At 31.6% G+C, this 23,283-nt stretch overlaps 1 protein-coding gene across 2 annotated transcripts in view; it reads right to left on the bottom strand.

Annotated features, from left to right (window-relative positions):
- Window positions 1–23,283, bottom strand: part of LOC126740311 (uncharacterized) — a 124,074-nt gene that overhangs the window by 3,360 nt on the left and 97,431 nt on the right. The window contains exon 2 of one of the 2 annotated variants that reach the window (XM_050446275.1): window positions 14,985–15,068. The exons of the other annotated variant lie outside the window; for it this stretch is intronic. Coding sequence (XP_050302232.1) covers window positions 14,985–15,068 — 84 coding nt within the window. The remainder of the gene's footprint in view (window positions 1–14,984; window positions 15,069–23,283) is intronic. 2 annotated transcript variants of the gene reach the window in all.

Raw genomic sequence — 23,283 nt, 5'->3', positions numbered from 1 at the left:
AGAGACTTGACCTTGGAGAAACGCTCGCTTAATATCTACCAATACGCCTACTAAATCAACAGGTCTCAATAATCTTGTAACCAGTATAACCAGTATAACAAAAAAAATTCGCACCTTCTTAGACATAGAAGAGGCCTTGCACATTGTACTGCCCTGCTCACTCTATAATATGAGAGCAACAAGAGGAGTCAGCCCGCTTATCTGCAACTGGATCAAAGCCATGCTAACTAACAGAAGGATAATGACCACCCTACAAGGCGAAGATGTGAAGATGTGAAGATCTTCTCTCTTGTAGTCACTACTCATTGACGACCTGCTTGCCATAATTCGACTGTGAGAGGTCGTCTAAGCTTATGCGGATCTAGTGATCATATTAAAAGATAAAAAATCAGAAAGCAATCTCAACAGTATTACAAAAAGTGCTGAATATTATTCTAAAAAAGTGCATGAGAAAGAAGATGCCCATTAATCCACATAAAATGGTAATAGTGCCATTTACCAAAAAAAGGAATACGGGTGAACTGAAACGGCCAATCGACGGAGGCGAAATATCTTCGAATAACTTTAGATAGGACGCTTAACTAGAACTTGCATCTTGAAAAACAATCAAGAAAGCAAACGTGTTCTTATGGAACTGTCCATAAGCCAATCTGCAGCATGCTAGGCTGCAAAGACTGTCCTGGCAAAAATTTTCGATGAGGGGAAAATTGACTTCGCACTTATCCAAGAACCATAAAACTCCAATAAAGATCGAGTCTCTGGACTGGATATAACCACTGATAAGGTATTCAAACCATCCCTCGGCGACAATTCCGCCATATCAGGAATAGCACTAACTAATTTATTCTTTCAGATCTCTGCGATGGTGCAAAAAGAAATTGTAAAAAGAAAACGTGCAGTTTATCTTAGGATGTGATGCAAGCTCTCATCGTAAAGTCTGAGGTAGCATATTAATCAAAGAGGTGAGTCTCACTTCAACTATATGCTTTGGGAAGGAATAACCAATACCAATACATGCCATGAGTAAACCTTTATTACTAAAATCAGAAAAGATTTAAGATTTAACAATTATAATTCAAAATATATCGGCAGTAATGGGTTGTGTCATCAGAGCCATTATGTAAGAGACCCATAGTTGAGTTTAGAAACGTGAGAAGTACTGACTGGACAAAATATAAAGCGAGCCTACAGAGGAACTTACTATCCTGTGACAAAACTCCAAAAAATCATGATCAGCTAAATTACGCGAATGACAATGTGCCTGAAGCTATTGTAACAGCATATCATAAAAATTTTCCACTGAAGCGAGATGATTATTTGTTAAATGACAATCTTAATAAAATGCGGTCTCAAGTACGAAAACTCTTTAAATGTGCCAAAAGCAGTAACAACTGGGAGTCATATTGTAGGGCATTAGCCGACTACAATAAGGCTATAAGTAAGACTAAGATGGATTCATGGAAAAGATTCTGCGAGCACGTCAGTGAAATACCTGGAAGTGCAGGGATCTACAAACTGCTTTTAAGGGAACGTGAATGGGAACTGTAGTCGATAAAATGTCCCGATGGCACTTCCTCGCATGTGCACATAAACCAGTTGAGAAACTCTTCTCTCATGTCTTGGCAGAAACACACTTCCCGGGGGAACTGTTTTGGAACTGTCGAAAGGACCTGTTTTATTACTTTACAGTAAACGCTAGACCAGAACCCCGACAACCATCCAAAATAAATTGGCTTTTTACCAATAATAATGCGCCTAGTGCGGTTAAAGATGCTATTATAGCCTTTAAATCACCAGTACGGCATGAAATCTAGCCAGCATTACTTTAAGTTGGGCTGGTCGTACATAGCACTACTTAGACTAGAATAGACCAGACTAGCATGGGTATACATTTCATCGTACTGGAAAGCCACCAACATAAAATACATACCGAAAGCCGGACGCTCCATTGCCAAGGCATCTTCGCTTAGGCCAATAAAAAAAAATTCATTGTTGGACACATCAGAGATCGCACGCTCAATATCCACCAATAGGACTACCAGCCAGGTAAATTAACAATCTTGTAACGAGCATCAGGCACTCATAAAACAAAAGCAATGTGGCAAAGCAACCCAACTAGCCAAAACAAAACTTAACATCCTTCAAAGGCAGGCCTGCTTGCTCATTACGAGGACTATCAAAACCACCCCGACAGCCGCCATGGAAGACTTGGACTGACTCCTCTGCGAGGTATATGTGTATAACTACTTATAGGCTGCACCAAACAGCTGAACTGGTTTAGAAGGTGTATAATTATAACATATTTGTAAGGTCAATAACATACCAGACCGAGGAGACTGAGATCAGAAACGGATGGAACTAGAGAAAGCGCACATCCGAGTATATTCAGACGGCTCCAAATTCAATTCTGAAGTAGGAGCTAAAATATATTGCACTAAGGATAGAAATATATATCTGGCCTGGAAAACACTCATCAATTTTTTAAGCGCAAGTACATGCTACTGAAATCTGTGCAAGGATGCTTAACCAAATGGAACTTAAAAACAGAACCACCAGAATTTACAGTGATAGTCAGATGGCTCTAAAAGCGTTAGAATCCTCTATCTGCATATCTAGAGCAATGTAGAGTTGTAAAAACGAGCTCATTCAGTTTACGGAAGCAAAAAAAGGGCTTACAGGAAATGAGGGGGCTGACAAACTAGCCAAAATAGAAGCAGAATCCAACCTGACAGGTCCTGAAACAGCATTGGACATTGCTTACAATCGGCAAGAAACACAATCACAACCCTGGTAAATAACAAAGCAAAGCACTACTGGGAGGGATTACTGAACACAAATACGTGAAGGCTTTCATACCAGAATTATTCTGTTGTTTATACAACATTTTTCTAAATTATTAAAATATTTTAAGTCCCATCAATTTGTGTATCTATTACTCTTTTAATCCTAATAATATTTCTAGGATATGAACACTGATTTGCAAAGCATACGTAATGTTTTATAGCTCATAGACTTATTCTTGATAATATTAAAACTCAATTAATTTTATATGGTATAAGCAAATAAACTATTTTGAATGATTATCGTTTTTCATTGACTTTAAATAGCATTCCGTTTGGTCCAACAGACACGAAATTTTGGATCTTTACATCGGTCAGATTTATGTTCTCGAGTTATGTATCCTCAATTATACAGAAAAGTTCTATAAAGCTTAGATTACTGTATATGCATAGACAGGTCTTTAATACACTAACCAGGCCCAGTTTGTATATATTATTAATATCATCGCATTTAAATTATTGTAATTCTATTCATATGTCTTATTTAACCCAACATGATCTATTGCAAAATATTTAAAAGGACATACATTTTGATTATTTTTCAGGTTTGTTTATGCTATTATGCTACTAAGTTTGATGATATATCGCTGAATCTAAATGAATTTGGTAGGCTTACTGTAAGAGAAACTATGTTATACTAGTTATATATTTTGTGTTTGGTCTTTAAAGCTAATAACTAAAAGATAAACCCATTTGGCACAATACCTTTACCATATATACCTGACAGTAGTCTTATCGTGGTGGTCGGGCACTGTATATCATAATACAAAAATTAATTTTTTAAAAAATATTTGAGCTATTTAGCAACTCATGCATTCAGTTTGCTCTCTTCTAGCATAACCACAACATTGTTCTCATTTAATTTTCGTAAAAAGACTAGCGATGTCTTCCCTCTGTAAAATTACTAAAACTATCTCTCTGTATTAGTAAAATTATTTTGGTGAATATAAAACTGGTTAATGACTTGATTGATCAGATTATACTTTATAGTTATTTTGACTTCGCGTTACCTACATACATATATAAAATATAAGTTTTCGTAGCTTTTTAATAATAATGTAGGGTGGTTTTATGAGCTATAGTAGGATAGGATAATTTCGTTTTTTTCATGCTTGTGCTGTGTTAACATTTAGCCGGGACCTCACAGTTTCAAGGCTTAAAATGTTTTCTAATGTTTTTTAATGTTAATTTTTCTAATTTTCTAATCTTAAATGTTTTTTTCGTCGGACTATAGCGGTAGTTCCCAAGATCACCGCTTATTGCATATTGTTAATTATTCACGCATGTATGTTAAGTTCTTTAAAAGGTTCTTTAAGTTTAGCATGAGTTTTATCTTGCAGAAAATTATAATTATTTTTTTTTAACTAGTGTTAATCCCCAGATTTCCTTCAGTTGGTCAAATATACAATGATACTATGTTTTTCTTATGTATAACTTATGTTTTTCTCAAGAGGCACTGCAAAATCAATTATTAAGGCCCTTATTTTTTTTTATTTTGGATTTATTGTATACAAATATTCTCAATTTGTATCGATGCATCCACGTAAATTTTTGATGTCTCGTTCTTAACCATTGTTTGAAGTTCATGTTTATATGGTGGCATTTCATAATCTTTTAGTCCTAGTTGCTGAAAAATTGCAAGGTGGAGGGGCTTGCCTAGTCCTTTATTTTTGACTTTAAATTACGCTTTTTTACACCTACAGCCCATTTATGTGTCAAAGTAAAAAAAAAGAAAAAGAAAAAATTAAAACCCAAAAAAAACCAAAAAAGGTAATTAGATTGTTACACGTGAAATCTGCTTAGTGCAATTATTATCATATTATTAATTAACATACTTCACATAAGTTAAACACAAAAGAAACTTCTAACTAAAATTATGTTCCGAGTAATCTATTGGGCGTGACAAAGGAATTTAAATAAATAGACCAGCATAATCAGTGTGGGTGACTAAGTAGATTTACTTATAAGTACATTAGACATTATTTTATACGCCAATAACTATGTCGACTACGCTAAATATCACATTAAATAAAATAAGATTAAAATGGAATTTGCAGAAAAATTATTTTGACTAGTCTTAAAGCATGACGGTGGGGTCATTTTAAGCAGATTATGCATTGAGCTATGATGAATATAACATTAAAGATAAGTAGTTTATATTTAACTATAATATTGTAACATCTTCGTTGAAGAACAAAATTTTGTAAAAAGTAAAAAATCTATAGCTAAAATTAATTTACATGGCATTTTAATACATATTTAGAATGATTTTAATAAATTGAGTAGCATTTTGACTTAACATTTTAATATAAAAATATTTAGTTTCCAAATAACAATGCAATGAAATATATGAAACTTAAAATTAAAATATATAATTCCTATGTATGGCCAAGAAATTGGAGGAGAGATATCACGTGTCGGACGGGTCAAATCCTGTACGGCAACTGGCAGTTTGCTAACGCCACAATATATCATTAATAACTAGAAAGTTTACCTTTGTAAAAAAAAACAATTTATTTAACTTAACAGTACAATAATACAATAATACGTCTTTTACTAAGCAGACTGCAAAGGCTATTAGCGAATATCAATTAGCAAGTAAGTATAAAAGGGCTTACGATCTACTTAAATATAATTATTATATAAACAAATAATCAATATATCCTTAGACTATCTTATCTAAGGGTTAATTGATGATAATGGGACTATGATTCACATAACGCCCCCCTTTTCAAGTTTACGAATGCAGGTTCACGAATTTTCTGTCTTTTTTGGTAGAGCATTTCTTAGTTTCCGTATGATAACAATCAGGATTCTTGCTTCCAATTGCTACTGGAATTGTCAGCATTCACCAAACGAGTCCATAGGATGATGGAGTGATAGGAGATGTGCTCCATCTTATATGTCGTGGCTTGACGGTATCTAATGCTTTTTGGGCATCTTTTATTTTTCGACGTTAACTTGTTGGACTACGAGCTACGGATTTTCTTTATTCTGCTCCTGTGGTAAAGTTAGGTCTGGAAGTTCGAGTATATACTAAATATCCATTTTTCCTTCTTTTTCGTATTATTTTCATACGACATATTTTCTCCACGTCACTTCAAGAGCATATTTCAAATTTGAGAAAAGTCTTTAAAAGTTTGAAAGAAATAATACAATCTCAAAATTCCAATCGACAAGTGCGAATTTCTTGCAAAAACTGTCGAATTCCTCGCACACGTCATAACGACAGATGTTATTGAACCAAACCCAAAAAAGATTTCTTAATTCCTAAAAACCCTAAAAAAATAAAATTACTTCTATAATAGGCTTAATAGGTTACTATCGAAAATTCATCAAAAATTTTTCCCACCTCACTAAACCCATAACTCATTGCCTAAAAATTAATAGAATAGTCATACAGAGCCAGGAATTTGTAAATTGCTTCGAAAGCTGTAAGAAACTTCTTACAAATGATCAGTATTTCAACACCCAGATTTTTCAAAACCGTTTAATCTTACAACAGATGCATCAAATTGTGCTATTGGTGCCATTCCTCCATTCTCTCATTCTCAAAGACCTATTGGGGATAACCTTCTTATTGCATACGCATCTGAAACCCTAAATCCTGCTGAAATGAATTACAGCACTATTGAAAAAGAATTACTTGACATAATTTGGGTTACACAATACTTTTGCCCATGTCTTTTCGTTATGAAATTTAAAGTAACTACTGATTATAAACCACTTCAATGGTTATTTTTAATTAACGCTAGACATATTTTCAAACCACAATTGTTTATATTACTTTATCAATGACTATTTTTATATTTAAGGAATAGCTAGCACTATATCGTTAACATTAATATTGCGTCAAAGCCTCGGCTAAAACCGTTGCTGTTCATATTTTTGTTCACCTAGTTTAAACCCCTTTTGTATTAATAAATGTTTTTTAAAAGATCGTTCGTCGATACCTGAATTTAACTCGCTGATGGCTTAAATTACAAGAATTTGATTATGAAATTATCTATAAAAACGGCAAAAGCAATACAAATGCCGATGCATTAACCAGGATACAAATAATCAAAATAAACTATAACGAATAAGACGATTTTTACTCAATGTCCCCTAATAACGATTCAGATGAATTGCCAAAAATTTCTGATTCTAAATAAGATGAAATACTACAAACGTTAAATAAAGCACAGACACAAAAAATTAAAATATTATCCTACATTCTTTTCCGGCATCTAAGCAACATCCAGCACCTTATGTAAAAAACCCGCTAAATATAAATAAAAATTACATCTTTAGATATGCTAATAATAACCACATAAGGGTACAAAAAGAAAACATCTTTGATAAAAATAGAACGTATATATTTCTACCTAACGACCCCTTAGAGAAACTATATGTTCCGTAATTAAACAACATTTCGCCCCAAAACAAACATATTGTATATATTAAAAAAAATCTAGAGCCCTCAATCCTTGAAATATTTCATAAGTATTTAACAAGAAACAATACAGTTTTATTATGAAACAGAAACATCCCTCCGTAGAATCACCGAAAACACCTTCTCTTTAAAAAGAATATTTTATTGGCCAAACCTCGAGTATGACGTAAAAACAAAAGTCAACCGATGCGAAATATGGCAAAAATCAAAAAATGAGAAACGTCCTCATAAATTAGTTTTTAAACCAACCCCAAGCGGCTATGAACCTTTTGACCACATCAACAAACAAATACATGACTCCCTTACTTTACAATAAAAGAATGTTTTAGATAAGCGATATAAAAATAGATAAAGAGATATTTCCATCGACCCCGAAAAACCATTACACGAAAAGAAATTTTCTCGACATTAAAAAACTTAATAATAAATATTTAATACTTCATTTTTTACTTATAAATATATAATATTTTAATAATAAAAAACTTATTAAAAATATTTTGGTAATGTGGGGTAAAAAGAGTGTGATTGTGTGTGTAGGACACATTATTTGACTGTGGTCTAAAGAGGAGTATTTATGTCGGAGATTAACGGAAAGTAGAGGGGTGCTGACTATTGTAGCTTGATCTTGAAAAAATTTGTTGCTGTATTAAGCTATGATTGAAAACTAATTTTCTTGCTTCTTCTAAGGTGGATTATGAATCAATAAAATAGTTCACTTGGAACATTGCCTAGGAGCACTGTTATAGCTCTAGTTTCGGCTTGTTCTTGAAGGGCGTTTTTTGTGCCTACTGACAGAGATGTATTTTCTTGGGTTTTAATGTAGATTTTGGACAGTATTAATTTGTGCCTATCTACGAGCAGTAACGGCGTTTCTGTTAGAGTAAATAATATTACGGTTAATAAATATAAATATGCTAGTGTGTTAAGTTTAGTATGCCATTCAAGAGATGACGCTACTAGTACTAAAAAGTTATTTTTAATAACATACATGTGTTGTACCAAATGTGAGGTTAAGTTGTTTCTTGGCGGAAGTTTTCATGTACGGTTCATGTTAGGGCGGTTTTTGGTGTCTTTTCTTTTTTGAATAAACCAGTTTAGTAATTAGTAACAGTCTTTATTTTATGCCCCACTTTATGTTTCATTACTAGATTAGCAACAAATAAAAAATTTGTTTTACCTAAATTTATATTACTTTTCACAGTTGAAATAATATAGGTATGTCTGTTTTAACGCCAAATTTTAATCTCAAAGCATTTTTATGTCGGCTCAAGTTCGTAGGTCTTGTCGACATAAAAGAAAATCTCCGGTTTTGTAAATAATTTTGGAAGTAATTGAAACAATTAGAAACTTTTTAAGAATTTTGTCTGTTGCATTTACTCCATATCGGTTGTAAAAGGTATCAATACTATTAATAAAATATTCCTAAAATACTCTTGGCTACCAATGAATGGTCTGATAGTATGTGTAATTTATTTTTTGCGGCTGTTAGATATTTTGAAAGAGGTGTTTTCTACTAATTTTAGATCTGAAAGCTCACCTAATTAATCAATATTCATAAGCAAAAATTAATTTTGCCAAAAGCAGAATATGAACGATGAAAAAATGTAGTATGTATAAAACGGGAAATGACAAAATTTTACTGCAATAGACTGAAATTAAATTTTGGCATCACAAAAATATAAAAGACAAGGAAAAAGAACTAAAATGTATATACAATTATAACAAAATATCAGGATAAAAGGAAAGTAATGTATCACTTTAGTTCTGGTTAGGGTAATTCGGTTCTTTTGATTCCGCTCTGTATCAATCGTGGAGAATACATAGGCTGAATCTTGGGTTAACAGTTGACGCTGAAAACTGCCTAGCTTCGAGAAACCTTCTCTTCCAAACACAATGCAATTTTCCCAAGATCCTTTTGACTGTGCCAATTAAATAACTCGAAAGTTAAACTTTGTAAAAATTAATTTATTTAACTTAAGGAGTACAATAATATGACTTTTACTAAACAGACTACGAGCTTAGCGAATATCTATTAGCAAATAAGTACAAAAAGGCTTATCATCTGCTTAAATATTATTAATAATTATTATATAAACAAATGATTAATAAGTCCTTAGCTCATCTTATCTAAGGCTTGATTGATGGTAATGGGGATATTAGTCACATACTATAGTCACTCTATTGTCGGACTGGTGCTTACGCAGTAGCGTAGTGCACAATGCCCACCTGGTAAATGTAAATAAGATTAAATAAACATAAAACATATGGGCAAGATAATACACCGGGAAAGCAAATAAGACAACGGGCACAAGCGAGGGAGGGAAAGATACTGACCATGAGGTGCGCTCGAGGGTGGTGGAAACGAGCTGGTTCCAAAGCGATCCATGGGGCAAGGCATAGGAGCTATTTTTTCTCCCTCCAGTCTTCTTTTGTATGGCATTTCATTTATGACATATTGTTAAGTATTTATTCCATATATCATAGAAAAATTAATATTTTTTAATTATACTTTTAATACTGATCTTTAAATGTATCAAGTAAAAATGTTATTGCCGCTTAAAAATTAAGGCAAGAAAAGTATTAAAAAAATATTACTTTTCAGTAGTTAATTAAATAAAAAAATTATTGTCAAAGATATTTATTAATACTTCATATTCAAATTAAAATCTGACATGTTGGCTGTGTATTTTTAGTGTCATTAAAATGTAGTTATCGCTTCCAAAAAATATGCGCTGACATAGCTTAATCGGCAATAAAAATTTTAACTAGGTTACGTAGAAGTTGATCTGCAACAAACACAAATACTGTATACTCCTGTATTTAAATGCAAAATAACGTGACAAATGGATAAAACAAAGAAGTACTTTCCCACAACCCGCAAGATTGCTTAAAATTCTACCTCTGAATTAAAAACACAGTTTATAAAATTAAATCAACAATTTTGCGAAATATGAAGGAGAGAATACGTGATACGTGATGCCGTATCTATTAGCACAGTCTAACTAAGTTGAAATCTATATACTTTGCTATTAGCATAGATACTTTAAAGATAATTTGTATCACATCTGGCGAATGCCACCCCGACTAAGGGAGTGAGGTTATAGTGACGGAATTTATATATTAAAATACTTATCTGAAAAAGAGAAGATTTTTCTGAAATATTTACATTTAAATCTATAAACTTTGCTGAACTATTTTCGATGACCCGCTCGATATAATTGGAAATCACAATTTGAAATTTTTCGGGTGCTTTATGTACAAATAGCAATGTTAACCAAGACTGGATGAAAGATTGCAAAAAGTCGATTATGATTTAATTTTTTTTTAGATTTATTTGACATAAAATTTTGATTATTATTATAATCCATTTTAGCATAATTTTATGAAAAAAAGCTAATTCAATACATTGAAGAATTTCATTCACTGCTCTAACAGCAATAAACAATAACATTTATTAATTTTGGCCTAAAATTAAACCCTGATTCACATCAAATACTTTGCTAAATTTACAAAAGTGCAAAGTGCTCTCTTGATATGAAGACGAAGCCTTGTTTTTATGCAAATGTCCTAAACAACAACTTTTTAAAAGTATTATCAAAGAATCTATACTTGTATTCAAAAATTGTTGGAAGAGATTTAGAATGAAGTTAAATTTATATTATGGGAACTTTTTTATCACCATCATAAAAATTTTGATTAGACATTACTTAACTTACTATAACTTGTTTATTGCTTTAACAAACAATAACAAAATTTACAGTCTTGGTAGCTTTTTTATTAAACTTATACCGCCCCTATATACTTTTAATAAAACAATGGTATTTAACATTAATGGTTTCATTTCAATATACATATTTTATGACCTCGGCCAAGTAATTAATGTTGTAAAATACGATCGCTACAACTACTTTTCCAGCAGAGATACAACTTGAGATCGTGATTTCACCTTCGGGCAACAGCAGATTAATATCTAGAGCATCAGATCGCAGACACCTGCGATCGAGGGTAGAGGGAAAGCGACGGCAGGTGACCAGACGGACAAGGAATTCGATTTAGTTTATTAAATGTGTTATACACCACTCACCCTTTATATATTATTAACGTTGCACTTCTTATTTTAAGCTTAGTTTGCATTTAATATTACTTTTTATGATTTTTATTGTGCTTTTCATAGTCAGTCAGCAGTAAAGCTATAACGCTGTTCGTTTTAGACCACTTTAAGTTTATATGTGTTTTACAAAGACCACATGTTAATGGTGTACTAATGCAGCTAAATATTTCGTCAATTTAACTCAATAGCATCACAAACCCAGGATTAAGTACTCAGTAAATGCAACTATCATTTTATAAATGCCCGATATTAATAAATTCAGCGAATTATTAAACAAGGTATTAATCAAACCTTTAACTTGCTTTGGCTCTACTTCTCAAAAGTTGAAAGTGTTAAATTCTAGTAGAAATTTTAAAACATAATTTAATTATTTCTATATAAAAAGAAAACCTGCCAAAGTAAAGAAAACCCAAAGCTTAATTTTTAGCATACTTAACTTAGATTGAAAAACTAAATGGAAGTCCATCAAAATTAACCAGAAATCTTCCAATATTGCAAATCACTAATTGATCATTTTTATAATGTAGCCAATTCAGCTAATTTTTAGAATATTTACATTCTTAATTTACTTATTGGCAAACTTTGGAAAATGTTTGATTAGTAGTTAATGTACACAGGTCTAAACTCGGGATGAATTGAAATATACTTTTTATAGAAATTTTGCGGATAGATGAGATGAAAACTGTTTAAGTTTACTGAAAATGGAAAAACTGTACTTGTGCAAGATTTTGTCATGCTCTGACAGCAAGGCAATGAAACACAATGTTTATATGTTTACAACGTATGTTGATGCTCATAAAGCAGTTAAAATTGCTCCTGTTAAGAGAAGTGTATGAAAAATTAGCTTTAATAACATGTATGTCTGTTCTAAGGTACTACAATACCTTGTATGCGACCTGCAGATCTAGCAGAAGCTATTCAATTTATTTTACAGAAAAATAAGACTAAAGATTTTACCCTCAAACCAATGTTGTGAAAATATCAAAATTGTTCATTATAGACATCCGAATAACCCAAATCAATATAATATTAACAGATCTTTTCCAACTGGCCCAGTAGATACAAGGCCTAACCCCAATTATAGACCACCTCATTAACGAATGAATTTTGAAATGTTTTAAAAATAGCAGAGTGTCTTTAAGCCAAATCCAAATAGGCAGCTTTCGAAGCCAATTTGTTCAAATATTACAAATCGTCCCTCGATTTCTAAATAATATCATTTTCAAAAAACTAATGTAAATCAACTATCAAGACCCAAACCTATTATCGAAGAAGTATTTATTACTTAACTTAATCCCTCAGGTAATATATACCCTTATTCGTCCTATGATGACAAAAAATACTTCTCAAGAGGATTTTCCGGATAATTCCAAAACGTAACGTTTATTAAACTCCTAATTTTATATATCATTACAACTAGTAATATAGACAAATTACCCTACATCGCTTTTCCGGAACATAATATAAAAATCTTGACTGACTCTGAATCAACAAAATTATTCATTGACTCATAGTTTGCATTTTTACTTTTACTACGTATTATTGTATAAAAAAAGACCCCTTTATAATAAACACTGTATTTAAAAAATCTGGCCATAAATTTGATGGTATTTCACCAGCCCCACAAATCTTTAAACTATCGAAATCAGAAAATCTTAAATTATATATTTTAAATTTCATAATACGTTAATACGTAAATACATAACATGTACTCTTAGGTATAGATATCTCCAAGCTAATATAAGCAAACTCCGTTCGTCAAAATAAAATTAAGCTACCATACAACCAAAGTCGATTTAAATTGCATAAAAATTAAATCTCGTTCTATGATTTAATTTTCTAATTCTTTAAATTACTTAAAATAAAAACTTCAGTTCAAAATGGACAATGCAACAAGTTAAGAATTTTCTCCATAAACGAAAATGTCAATAGTTTGTCAAAAGTAATGCATTTCCATGAGTTCACTTATCATCATCAAATTCTTACACTACATTGCTGTGATGTTTTTGATATCCCCATTTTTGTGTTGCCCATTTTTAAACTTGGCGTTCATTTCCTCCACTCGCTTGCCAGAATTGGTTTGACTTTGCGCGTCGGTCGATGTAAATTCTGAATCATGTTTTCTTGTTAAATTTCTTATAATTTCGAAAGTTATTCAACACTGAACTTAATCTACATATGCCCAACACTGACTGAAACACAATAACAGAATTTCAATATTTAATTGGCCAATGAAAATTGTCTAAAAACTATGGACACGGTTGACCTAACGTGTTTACTCGAACAGCACCATCGGGGAGTCGATATATATTTCTAATCGCGTATTCTAATGCGTCTGTTGCCAATACAAAGGGTTTGTTAAAGTCGTGGTTATTAACTATTTTAACAAATTTTTTTGTACATAGTAGGATAATATTTAATGCAGGTCTGAGAGCATTAAGCAACTGATTTTGTCTGAAAATTCCATAATTAAATCAACGATCCCTATATGTTTTGAACGCATTGTCTTTATATTGTTTGGTGTAAAACTTTTAAATTACCTCAGTTTTCATTTGGCGTCAGTCGAAAGACAGGAGTGCCTTATTCATACCGTGGTTGTAGAAAATAATTAGATTTTTTCATGGTTTCAATAATCATAACAAAGTTAGGTAGGATATTGAAAAAAAGAAACGAGCTCAGAGATTAAGAGATTAAACCTTAGCTCTTGGGTATATAAAAAATCGATTATACCTCAAGTAAATTATTGTATTTAACATTATTTTTATTGAACTTAAATTAAATTAAATAAAACGAAACGTATCGTTAAGGATTTAGGGTCATATTCTTAAATACGTGAATAAGTTTATTTTCCTGTTCTTTTCAATTTGTGAGCGTGTAGAGTCAATTTGAGAGAGATAGTATTTTCTAAATTGATTTTTACTATAAGCGACATAATATTCTATTAGGCATTATGTCGCTTGTTTAAAAGCACAACTCTATTAGTTCCTTATTTTATAAGGAACCTTAAATTAAGGTTCCTTATTTTATAAGGAAATAATAGAGTTGTGCTTTTAAACAAGCGACATAATGCCCAATAGAATATTATGGCGCTTATAGTAAAAATCAATTTAGAAAATACTATCTCTCACAAATTTAACTAAGAAGTTATACTAGAATTGAACTAATAGAGTTGTGCTTTAAACAATTTATTTTCCTTTACCAACAATGCTAATTAAACAATACATGCTTAAAGCTGAAGAAATATCAGTAGGTACTTATTTTGTTGGGTATTACACTATTATCATATAAATATCAATTTAAGAGAAATATATTATTTCTTCTTATTTTCCTATTACCCTTTTTGTAATACCGCCCAAAATAAGTAACTAATTATGAATTTATCAAAAGAATATAGATTAAGCAATTATTAAGCTCTAATAGATGAAGCCAATAGCAATGACCGGGCATACGGCTCATGCATAAGCTTATCATGTGTGAAGCATAAAAAATATTATAATGAAACGATGTAAACATTTTGAAATTAGTACGAATGTTGTTTATATTTAGGAAAATGCATTTATTCGCCAATAAAAAAGCGACATAGGGACGACATACCCACCTGGTAGGTACCGCGTGGAATAGTATCCGGGCGGGTACTGGAATAGTCTGGTATAACTGGGAGGCGCTGGCCTTGTTGTCAAATCTGAAAAGTGAATATATGCAAAGTGAAGTAAGGATGTGATTTTTATTTACAATGTTAAGGGAAAGAATATAAATTTTTTGCCAACATGAATAATAGTGCTAATACCCTGAACCATAAGCATTTTATTAAAAATCATTTTCAGCATATTTATAAAATAGTGTAAGTTTTAATTTTGTCAAACTTTATATTATATATTATTATGAAAATGTAAATACGTTAATTATTCTGCTAGTTTTTGTACAATTATATTAGTATTCTGTAGTTTAAGTTGATTCGTTTAAGGGTTTCTTTAGGGTTCTACTTACGTTTGGTTTATTATTTTTATCTATAGTGTTTAGTTTTTAAGTAGTTCATCTTGTTGAGAGCCCCATTTTGGCCCCAATTTAGGTTATTTAGGTTATATTATTGTAAATCCCTGTAGTTCCAATTTTCTAGAATTTTCAAACTTGCTTGCTTTGACTGTCAGTATTCTCCTAAAATTATTGGTCTCTTTGGGCAAAACAAGAGAAGATAATTCTAAATATTTCGAAACTGTTTCATCGGGTTTTAAAAAGGACGCGCTTCATGACAATTCATTCAGTTTTAATTGTTTAGTCAGTTTTTACCTTGGAAATAATAAAACGACAGTCAAAGCAAGTTAGGTTAGTGTTTTTGACGTTGACAATAAATGTGTGTTCCCGAATTTCGTTACAATATGCAAAAGTTTTAAAAATTAAAACGATATTGGTATAAGATAACAAAGATAAATGTTTGTATTTTGAGCGAAAAATAAAATTATAGGTATGAAAAGATAGACCAAGTTTTGAAAGTTTATAAGTTTTCAAAGTATATTTATTTAAAGAAGAGTATCAAAAAAAGTTTTAAGTCAAAACGAATGAAAATTACTCAAAGTGATTCATAGAAGCAGATTTTTTATTTCATTACTTATTTCACGTTTATAAAATTTCAGTAAGCTTTTTAATCTGCCATATAAAGAAAAAACAAATTAAAAATTATTGACCTAAATTTACTACGTTTTTTACCAAGGCAATGATTTTTTTTCTACAGGGTGGCAAGCCAAATAAGCGGCTATATTTTAGAAACTAATAATCAAAAAACCATTTTTCATGTTTATTGGTCAGCAGCAAGAGGGCGTTACAGCTACTTTAAATCTGAAAATTCTATTTTTTTCCAAATAACTTTCAATAACATGTAAAATATCCTAAAGTAATTTAATATATTTAATAAACATAAATTTTATAAACACCCTGTATTCGTTTAAAAGTATCTCAATCGCCCGAGAGTTATCTTACATCCTTGAAAATCTATACCCTAAACATAAATAATAATATAAGCAGAGATTGAGAGAGACCCAGAAAAGTAAAAGAGGCAGTGAGTGCTAGCACTTCGGCTTGTAAAGAGCCATGTATATAGAGTGGTCATGGTTGACCAGGTGTGGTGGTATTGTCCACTAGGTGGATATTAGAACGGTTGTGATTGTTTTGTGAACAGGTTAATCATATCGACATGTGAGTAATATTTTATGTTGTTGTTGTATAAGTCCATGGCTAGTTTTATGGTTTACCAGAGTTTGTCGCTGTTTAGCAGGGTATTACCAGGTTGTGGTCGATTGTGTAGCAATCGACAGGGATGCCCTCTGAACGCGCAGTTCCTTCGAGTTGGTCTTGTGAATTATAGAGGGCCCTCACTTGTCTTCTCGCTTGACACATTTGGATTCTAAGATCTCGGTATATGTTATCTTAGTTTCCGAGTGTTGACATGCTTACTGCTTAGCGGCAGTGGAGCGTCTGGGGTAGCCTTAACTATTTTAGGGGACACTACCTAGTTGTCGAAGAAAGAAGATATATATGTAAATTATAAGCAAACATAAAGTAACTATATTGATGGTTGTTGGCATGACTGAATCAAGGGGACCGTTTTTATTAGATGGGTCAGTACAGTAAATCGTAAACATTTTTGTTTAATGGTACTCTCAATCTCTTGCTGTATATATGGTGAAGCTCGCTGAATGAATTGCATTGTCAATACTCACGTAAGTTTAATTTTAAAAATACCCAAATTTTACAAACAGCATCTTAAAATATTATCGTAATAATCTACATTTTTTCACAAAAAAAGGTTTAACAAGAACTTGTGTCGCTCTTCAAATAAAGTAGCTCCCCCACTACATTTTATCTTAAATGAGAAAAGTAGCCCAGACATTTAAAGTCATTTCTATGACGCAATACACGTAATAGATCTTCATAAAATTGACAAGTAGACGCTTCGCGTCTACTTTGGTCCGTGGGGACTAGTAGAAATTTTTAAAATTTTTGTCAGTACTACAAAAAAAAATCTTCACAATTATCCAAGGAGTGCCCTAAACACGCAGTGGGGAAGAGACCGGCCGTATCCTAATAAGGCTCTGAGTTCAAACCTTAGCCTCGGCATGGTGCTCTACCCAACTTTTCCTTTTTTTAGTACTTCGAAAAAATTAACATCTATATATAACATGTAAATCCAAAAATCTCATCCATTATTCTCTAAGAGACCAACATACAAAATTGACGAAAAACAAAGAAAAACACAAAGTCACGGTCTCACAACATGTAATTAAACGGGCTACACGTGTTTCGCTCTAGTTAGAGCATCATCAGGCCTTTAGAAGCGATCCACACACTTATGCTGTAACTGATGATGCTCTAACTAGAGCGAAACACGTGTAGCCCATTTAATTACATGTTGGGAGACCGTGACTTTGTGTTTTTCTTTGTTTTTCGTCAATCTATAGTAAATACAGAGAGAAAAGGGAAGGTCTTATTATATATTATAATCAGAAATAAATTTCATGGAAATATTACTTACTTATTTCTGGGTATCATGCTTCAGAGAACCATGATGTGTTACAATACGCTCCGCTCTTTAATTTTAGTTTAGTAGAAAATATTCTCAAAACTTGCATATATCAATATTATGTCAGGGTTTTAAAATGAATCGGTAATAAAATCGTAAACCAGATCAACATTGGAAATATTTAAAAAAAAGATGCTTTGGTGCGATTGAAAAAAGTACTATACTACCAAATAGTTACATCTATTCGGTGGCAATTAAGTTATAAAATTCTGTCTATTATTAATTTTAATAATATAAAGTGTACCCTTTAACTCTCAGCCATTATTTACAAATTGTTAATTATGCCTAAAAAAATGAATTGACAACTTTGGTATTGTTTGGTATAAACAGCTTAATTCCTTTATGTAAAGCCACCTTAACATGTTTTTGCCATAAAAATCGAAGAAAAAAAGAAGACGCCCACTTTCACTTATCATTTCAATGTCACTTTCCGGCTAGTGTTGTAAAAATCCGGATTAATTCAATATCCGGACAGCATTGATTCGGATGAATTGAAAATTCGGTTTTTTCATCCGGATTAATTCGTCCGCTCGATGTCTCGCCCGTTCGGCAAATTATGCCATGTTTCGAGCTCGATGCTCGACCGTCCGATAAAAGTTTTTTATAGCTGTTTTTTTGAATATATTTCGAAAAACATATACATTTCGTTTTTACATACTAAACTAAAATGGCTAATTATGTATGTAGTAAATCAAGTGTATTTTAAACGATGCAAAATATCAATACAAAAATGCTTTGTTTCCGATTGCCGGGTTATTTGTCCGGACGATTTAATTCGGATTCTCTTAGCCGGTGGAAGGTGGAAGTTCGTGTCACTTCGTGAGCCTCGTGCAAGCTCATACAACTATTTCATTGTCGGTCGAACGGGTCGACGGGCGGCGTGTATCCGGACGATTTAGATATCCGGATTGATTCGGAATAATTTGATATTCGGATTGAACGGACGATTAATCCGGACTCTTCGCATCACTATTTCCGGCCCACAAGCATAAACGCCACCGGCAACAGGAGTTCCCAAAATCCAAACAAATGTTGGAAGATATTTTTAAGTTTCCACATCTTTCTTACTTTTCTATATGAAAATAAAATGTAAGTATCACAATTACACACATACGAAAGTTTTTTTTTTAAATTCAGTTTTATAATTATCAATTTTTAGTGAATAATCCTGAAATTAATGAAAATACATACATTTTAAGGTTATGTCATAATGTTTTGATTGTTATATTTGTGTTATATTTTGTTCTTGTAATTTTAGTGGACTACACCAACAAAGGTTATGTGTTTTGCACCAGATTGAAAGCATCACAGCGAAAAACGGACCTGTCATTTCTTTAAATTTCCAAAAGACCTCCTGGAAAAAGAAAAATTAATATCTCTGCTAAGGAATACAAAGGTATTTTTACTAAATCTTTCATTTTTTTTAATATATAAATGAGGTATTCTATAAATTTTGTTCCTTGTAGGCAAATGGATAAAAAACTTTCAGTCCATGCATTGGTATGTAATTAATATAATATTGACAAAAATACAATGAATGGCCTCACTACTTTTCCACATGCAAAGAGGTTAACCAAGGAGAAATTAAAGAAATTGTCAGAAACCTAGGTAGGTCTATACTTCCAACTTATCTTTATTTATTCGGAAGCTTGATTTTTTTCAAGGTAAATACAGAATTGCTTAGTACAAACTTATCTATACCCAGTACAAGTTTGTCCACTTCTTTGAAGCATGGTACTTCAAACAGAGAAACTGTCGACGATTTGGTAGAAGGTGCTCCGTGTAAAATTCCAGTAAGAGACATGATTTCAATTTTGCACCAACAGCAGAGCCGAAATTCATTTGGCTTATTAAGTTTTGCAAATTAGGTTTTTCATATGAACATATAAAAAATATTCATAACAAAGTTCAGTTGTATACAGGTTTGACATGTAATAAATATTTTGTAACCTTATTAAGTCAATTAGTTTTATACATTATTTAAATAATAATTGTATAGTTCACATAGAATAGGCAGAAATTATATGTACATATATAAAAAAATGTATTAAGACAAGGAGAACATGTATTAAAGCATAACACATAATATAGACACACATGTAATATCTTTATTAAAAATTATAATTGTATGTTATGTGACATTAGAGCCTAAAAACATTAAGGAGAATAAAGGTTGTTATTGGCAAATGACAATATTATTTCTCTATTTCCTACATTTTTGGTGAAGGGAATAGTCTTTGCCCTAAGAAGCCAGGTTAAACCAAGAGCAAAAAAGTTTATGTCTCATGAGTGTAAGTAAAGTAAACCTTTCTATTGAAAAGGCCATCCAAGATAAAAAAAAATATATTAAAAATATTAATGTTAATTCTTTAGCGCCATCTAGGGTCGATATGCTGAATCAACTCATCAATTAATTCACTGTCGTACTAATAAAAGTTATGGCGTATTCACCAAAGTATGCAGATAATCGCTGAATTCAAAATATTTTCATTTGCGTTTTCAAATTATGCTTCAAATACAAAACTTCTTTTTTTACCTTAAAGGCCATTCAAAACTTAGTAGAAAAGTTTAATAAGTAAATTTTCCACGATTTATACGTGCCACAAGATAAAGGGAAAAGAGGGTCCCATTAATTAGGGTATTGGGATAAGACAACCAGGTTTTTATGTCGATTTTTTTTATTTTCCATATTTATTTTGAAAAGCAATTGTAATAAAATATAAAAAGAATTAACATGAAAAGAATCGGTAATAAAAGAAACTATTAACGAATTGAATCGAAGCTATAGGAGCCGAGATATTAGTAAAAATGTGGGAAAAAAAAAAGAAAACTGGTTTTTTCCCACGGTACAATTTTTTTTTTTAATGATTATTGACAAATTTTAAAGTAAGCCCTAAACTAACAATTTCCAGTAAAAAAACTAAATAAAAAAATAATTTTTTTTTGGTCGAAAATCGAAAGGGGTATACCCACGAAAAATTTCGAAAAAATGATTTTTATTTTTTTCTAAATTAACTGTAACCCTGACAATTTCTTGTTATAAATAAAAGTTCTCAGGAATTTTACGAGGTATCCGCATGTCAAAATAAATCGGTTCTAGCTATTATAGAATCGGAGAAACTTGAAAAAAACTGTAAAACATAAATATCGAATTATCAAGAGCCCTATGGAAAAATATCAATTTTTTATTTTTCTATCCTGCAATACTTCAGGGTACCTTTAAAACAGGTTATTACCAATTTGACTCTAAAATGAACAGAAACACTATTTCTTTGCAATTTTCGATTTTCGAACAAAATCCGGCGTCAAAATGACCATTTTTTCAAAATATCCTCCGAATTCAAAATTTCTTTTTTTTGGTTAAAGACCATTCAAAAACTAGTAAAAAAGCTTTATGACAAATTTTTCCACGATTCATACGAGTGTCACAATCTAAAGAGAAAGATCAGGTCCCATAAGAAGCAATGTATTAGGATAGGAAAAAGTGGTTTGTTTCTTGTTTTTTTTTTTTAATTTTTATTTTAAAAGGCAATTATAATAAAATAAAAAAAAATTAAAGGAAAAAAAACGAATAAAAAAATTTATCAACTTATTGAATTGAAGCTATAAAAGCCGTGATATCAGTAATATAGTAAAATAATACAAAAAATACACCTTTTTTTGACACCGCATCAATGTCTTTTTTTTCTAAATTGATAAACTATTAATATAAATTTATTACCAATTTAGCAACCCCCACTAAAAAAACCCTACTAAAATAAAACTATTATCACTATTATTTTTTTTCCAGATATTTATACCTTGGCCTAACCTTTATGCTGCTATTACTATTATTATAAATATTATCTTTCTTGTAAATGTCCTTAAACCTTAAAACACCCTTTATAATACGATTACTATAATTATAAATAATATTTTCCTTATTTATGCCCTCAACCTTGAAACCCCCCGTATAATTCTATTTCCATACTATTATTATCCTCATAAATGTTCCGTAATATCAATACCCTCTGTATATTTCAAATATATATTTCTTAATATTTATATTCATTTTATTTATCCTAGTAATTTATCAAGAAACCGCGTAAAATTGTCCCCATAATACTAATAATTCATTAATAAAATAACTCATGACGTCACGAGACGAACACGACACGTTTATAATGAGCTTGGAAACGACAATTCGATTATTTTTTAGTAAAAAAGAGCAGGCTCCAACTTAAATTTAGCAATTTATTTAAGTTCTCTAGCATTTATAGTTACTTCACAATTAATTTTCAAAGTTCGAATAAATACGCCATGTTTAATTTTTTCCTTGTACCAGCGCGGCCGGGATGATAAGTCACAGGCGCCCAAGTGAACGCGACGACCTGCGCTAGCATGTCGACCGCGCACGCTGCTTTGTTAATATTATTATGCATGTTTTGCTGTTGTTTGTGTTTTTCAAAATGTCTGCTCCACATATCTGCTATAAATATTGTATTATATTTTAATAACTTCATATGTACATATGTTCTATGTCGAAAAACGCCTTAGACAAGGAAAATGGTTGGACCGGTATTAGCCTATAATTACAGTGTTAACGAAGTGAGCCGAATTTTTCTCGCATTATGGTGACACGATTTAACTATCTTAACAACCAAAACGCCTTTTTAAAAAAATATTATTTTATTTGAAAATTAATTAATACAAATTACATGCTAATTGTCTTAGCGACTTCAATTGACTAACTCGATAATAAATAATGAAACAGTTTTGTTGTAATAAAATGCAGGGTCAGCAGCTAGTGGCTTCCATGGTTGTACAGGGTGGCTCGTCATATAACTCCTCCCTCCTAAAATTCAACTTCATGGGCTAGGGTGGAAGTTGAACATCTCCAACATTGGCAGCTTCTGGATTGGTCGATCTTTTCGAACATCTGGTATACAGGAACTTCTTGTAGCAGAAATAACTAGTTACAATTATTAATAATAAATAAATAAATATCGTCCATAAACTAGGGCTTCCAATTATTGATTGTTGTTCGATTAGGTGAAAAGGCGGATTTTGCAAAATTTGATGTTTTACAGCATGAAGTTCGTCCAATCTGATGTCGTCAAGGTGGATTTTGAAACTTGAAGATTTTTCTTCGAACGTTGGTTCCACGATTCTTGGAAGTATCATTGATTGGATGCTTACAATTGGCTTATCGATCAGGAACTTCGCTTGATTGGTAACAATTTCACAATTTTGAGGTACGTTAAAAAGGAAACTGCCTTTTAAACGAATTGACTCAATTTGTTTATTACAGTTGAGTTTAATGACCTCTTGATTAGGAAGAATT

This window comes from Anthonomus grandis, chromosome 9, assembly GCF_022605725.1.
Source record: "Anthonomus grandis grandis chromosome 9, icAntGran1.3, whole genome shotgun sequence".
NCBI lineage: Eukaryota > Metazoa > Arthropoda > Insecta > Coleoptera > Curculionidae > Anthonomus > Anthonomus grandis.
This window is presented reverse-complemented; position numbering and strand designations above follow the sequence as displayed.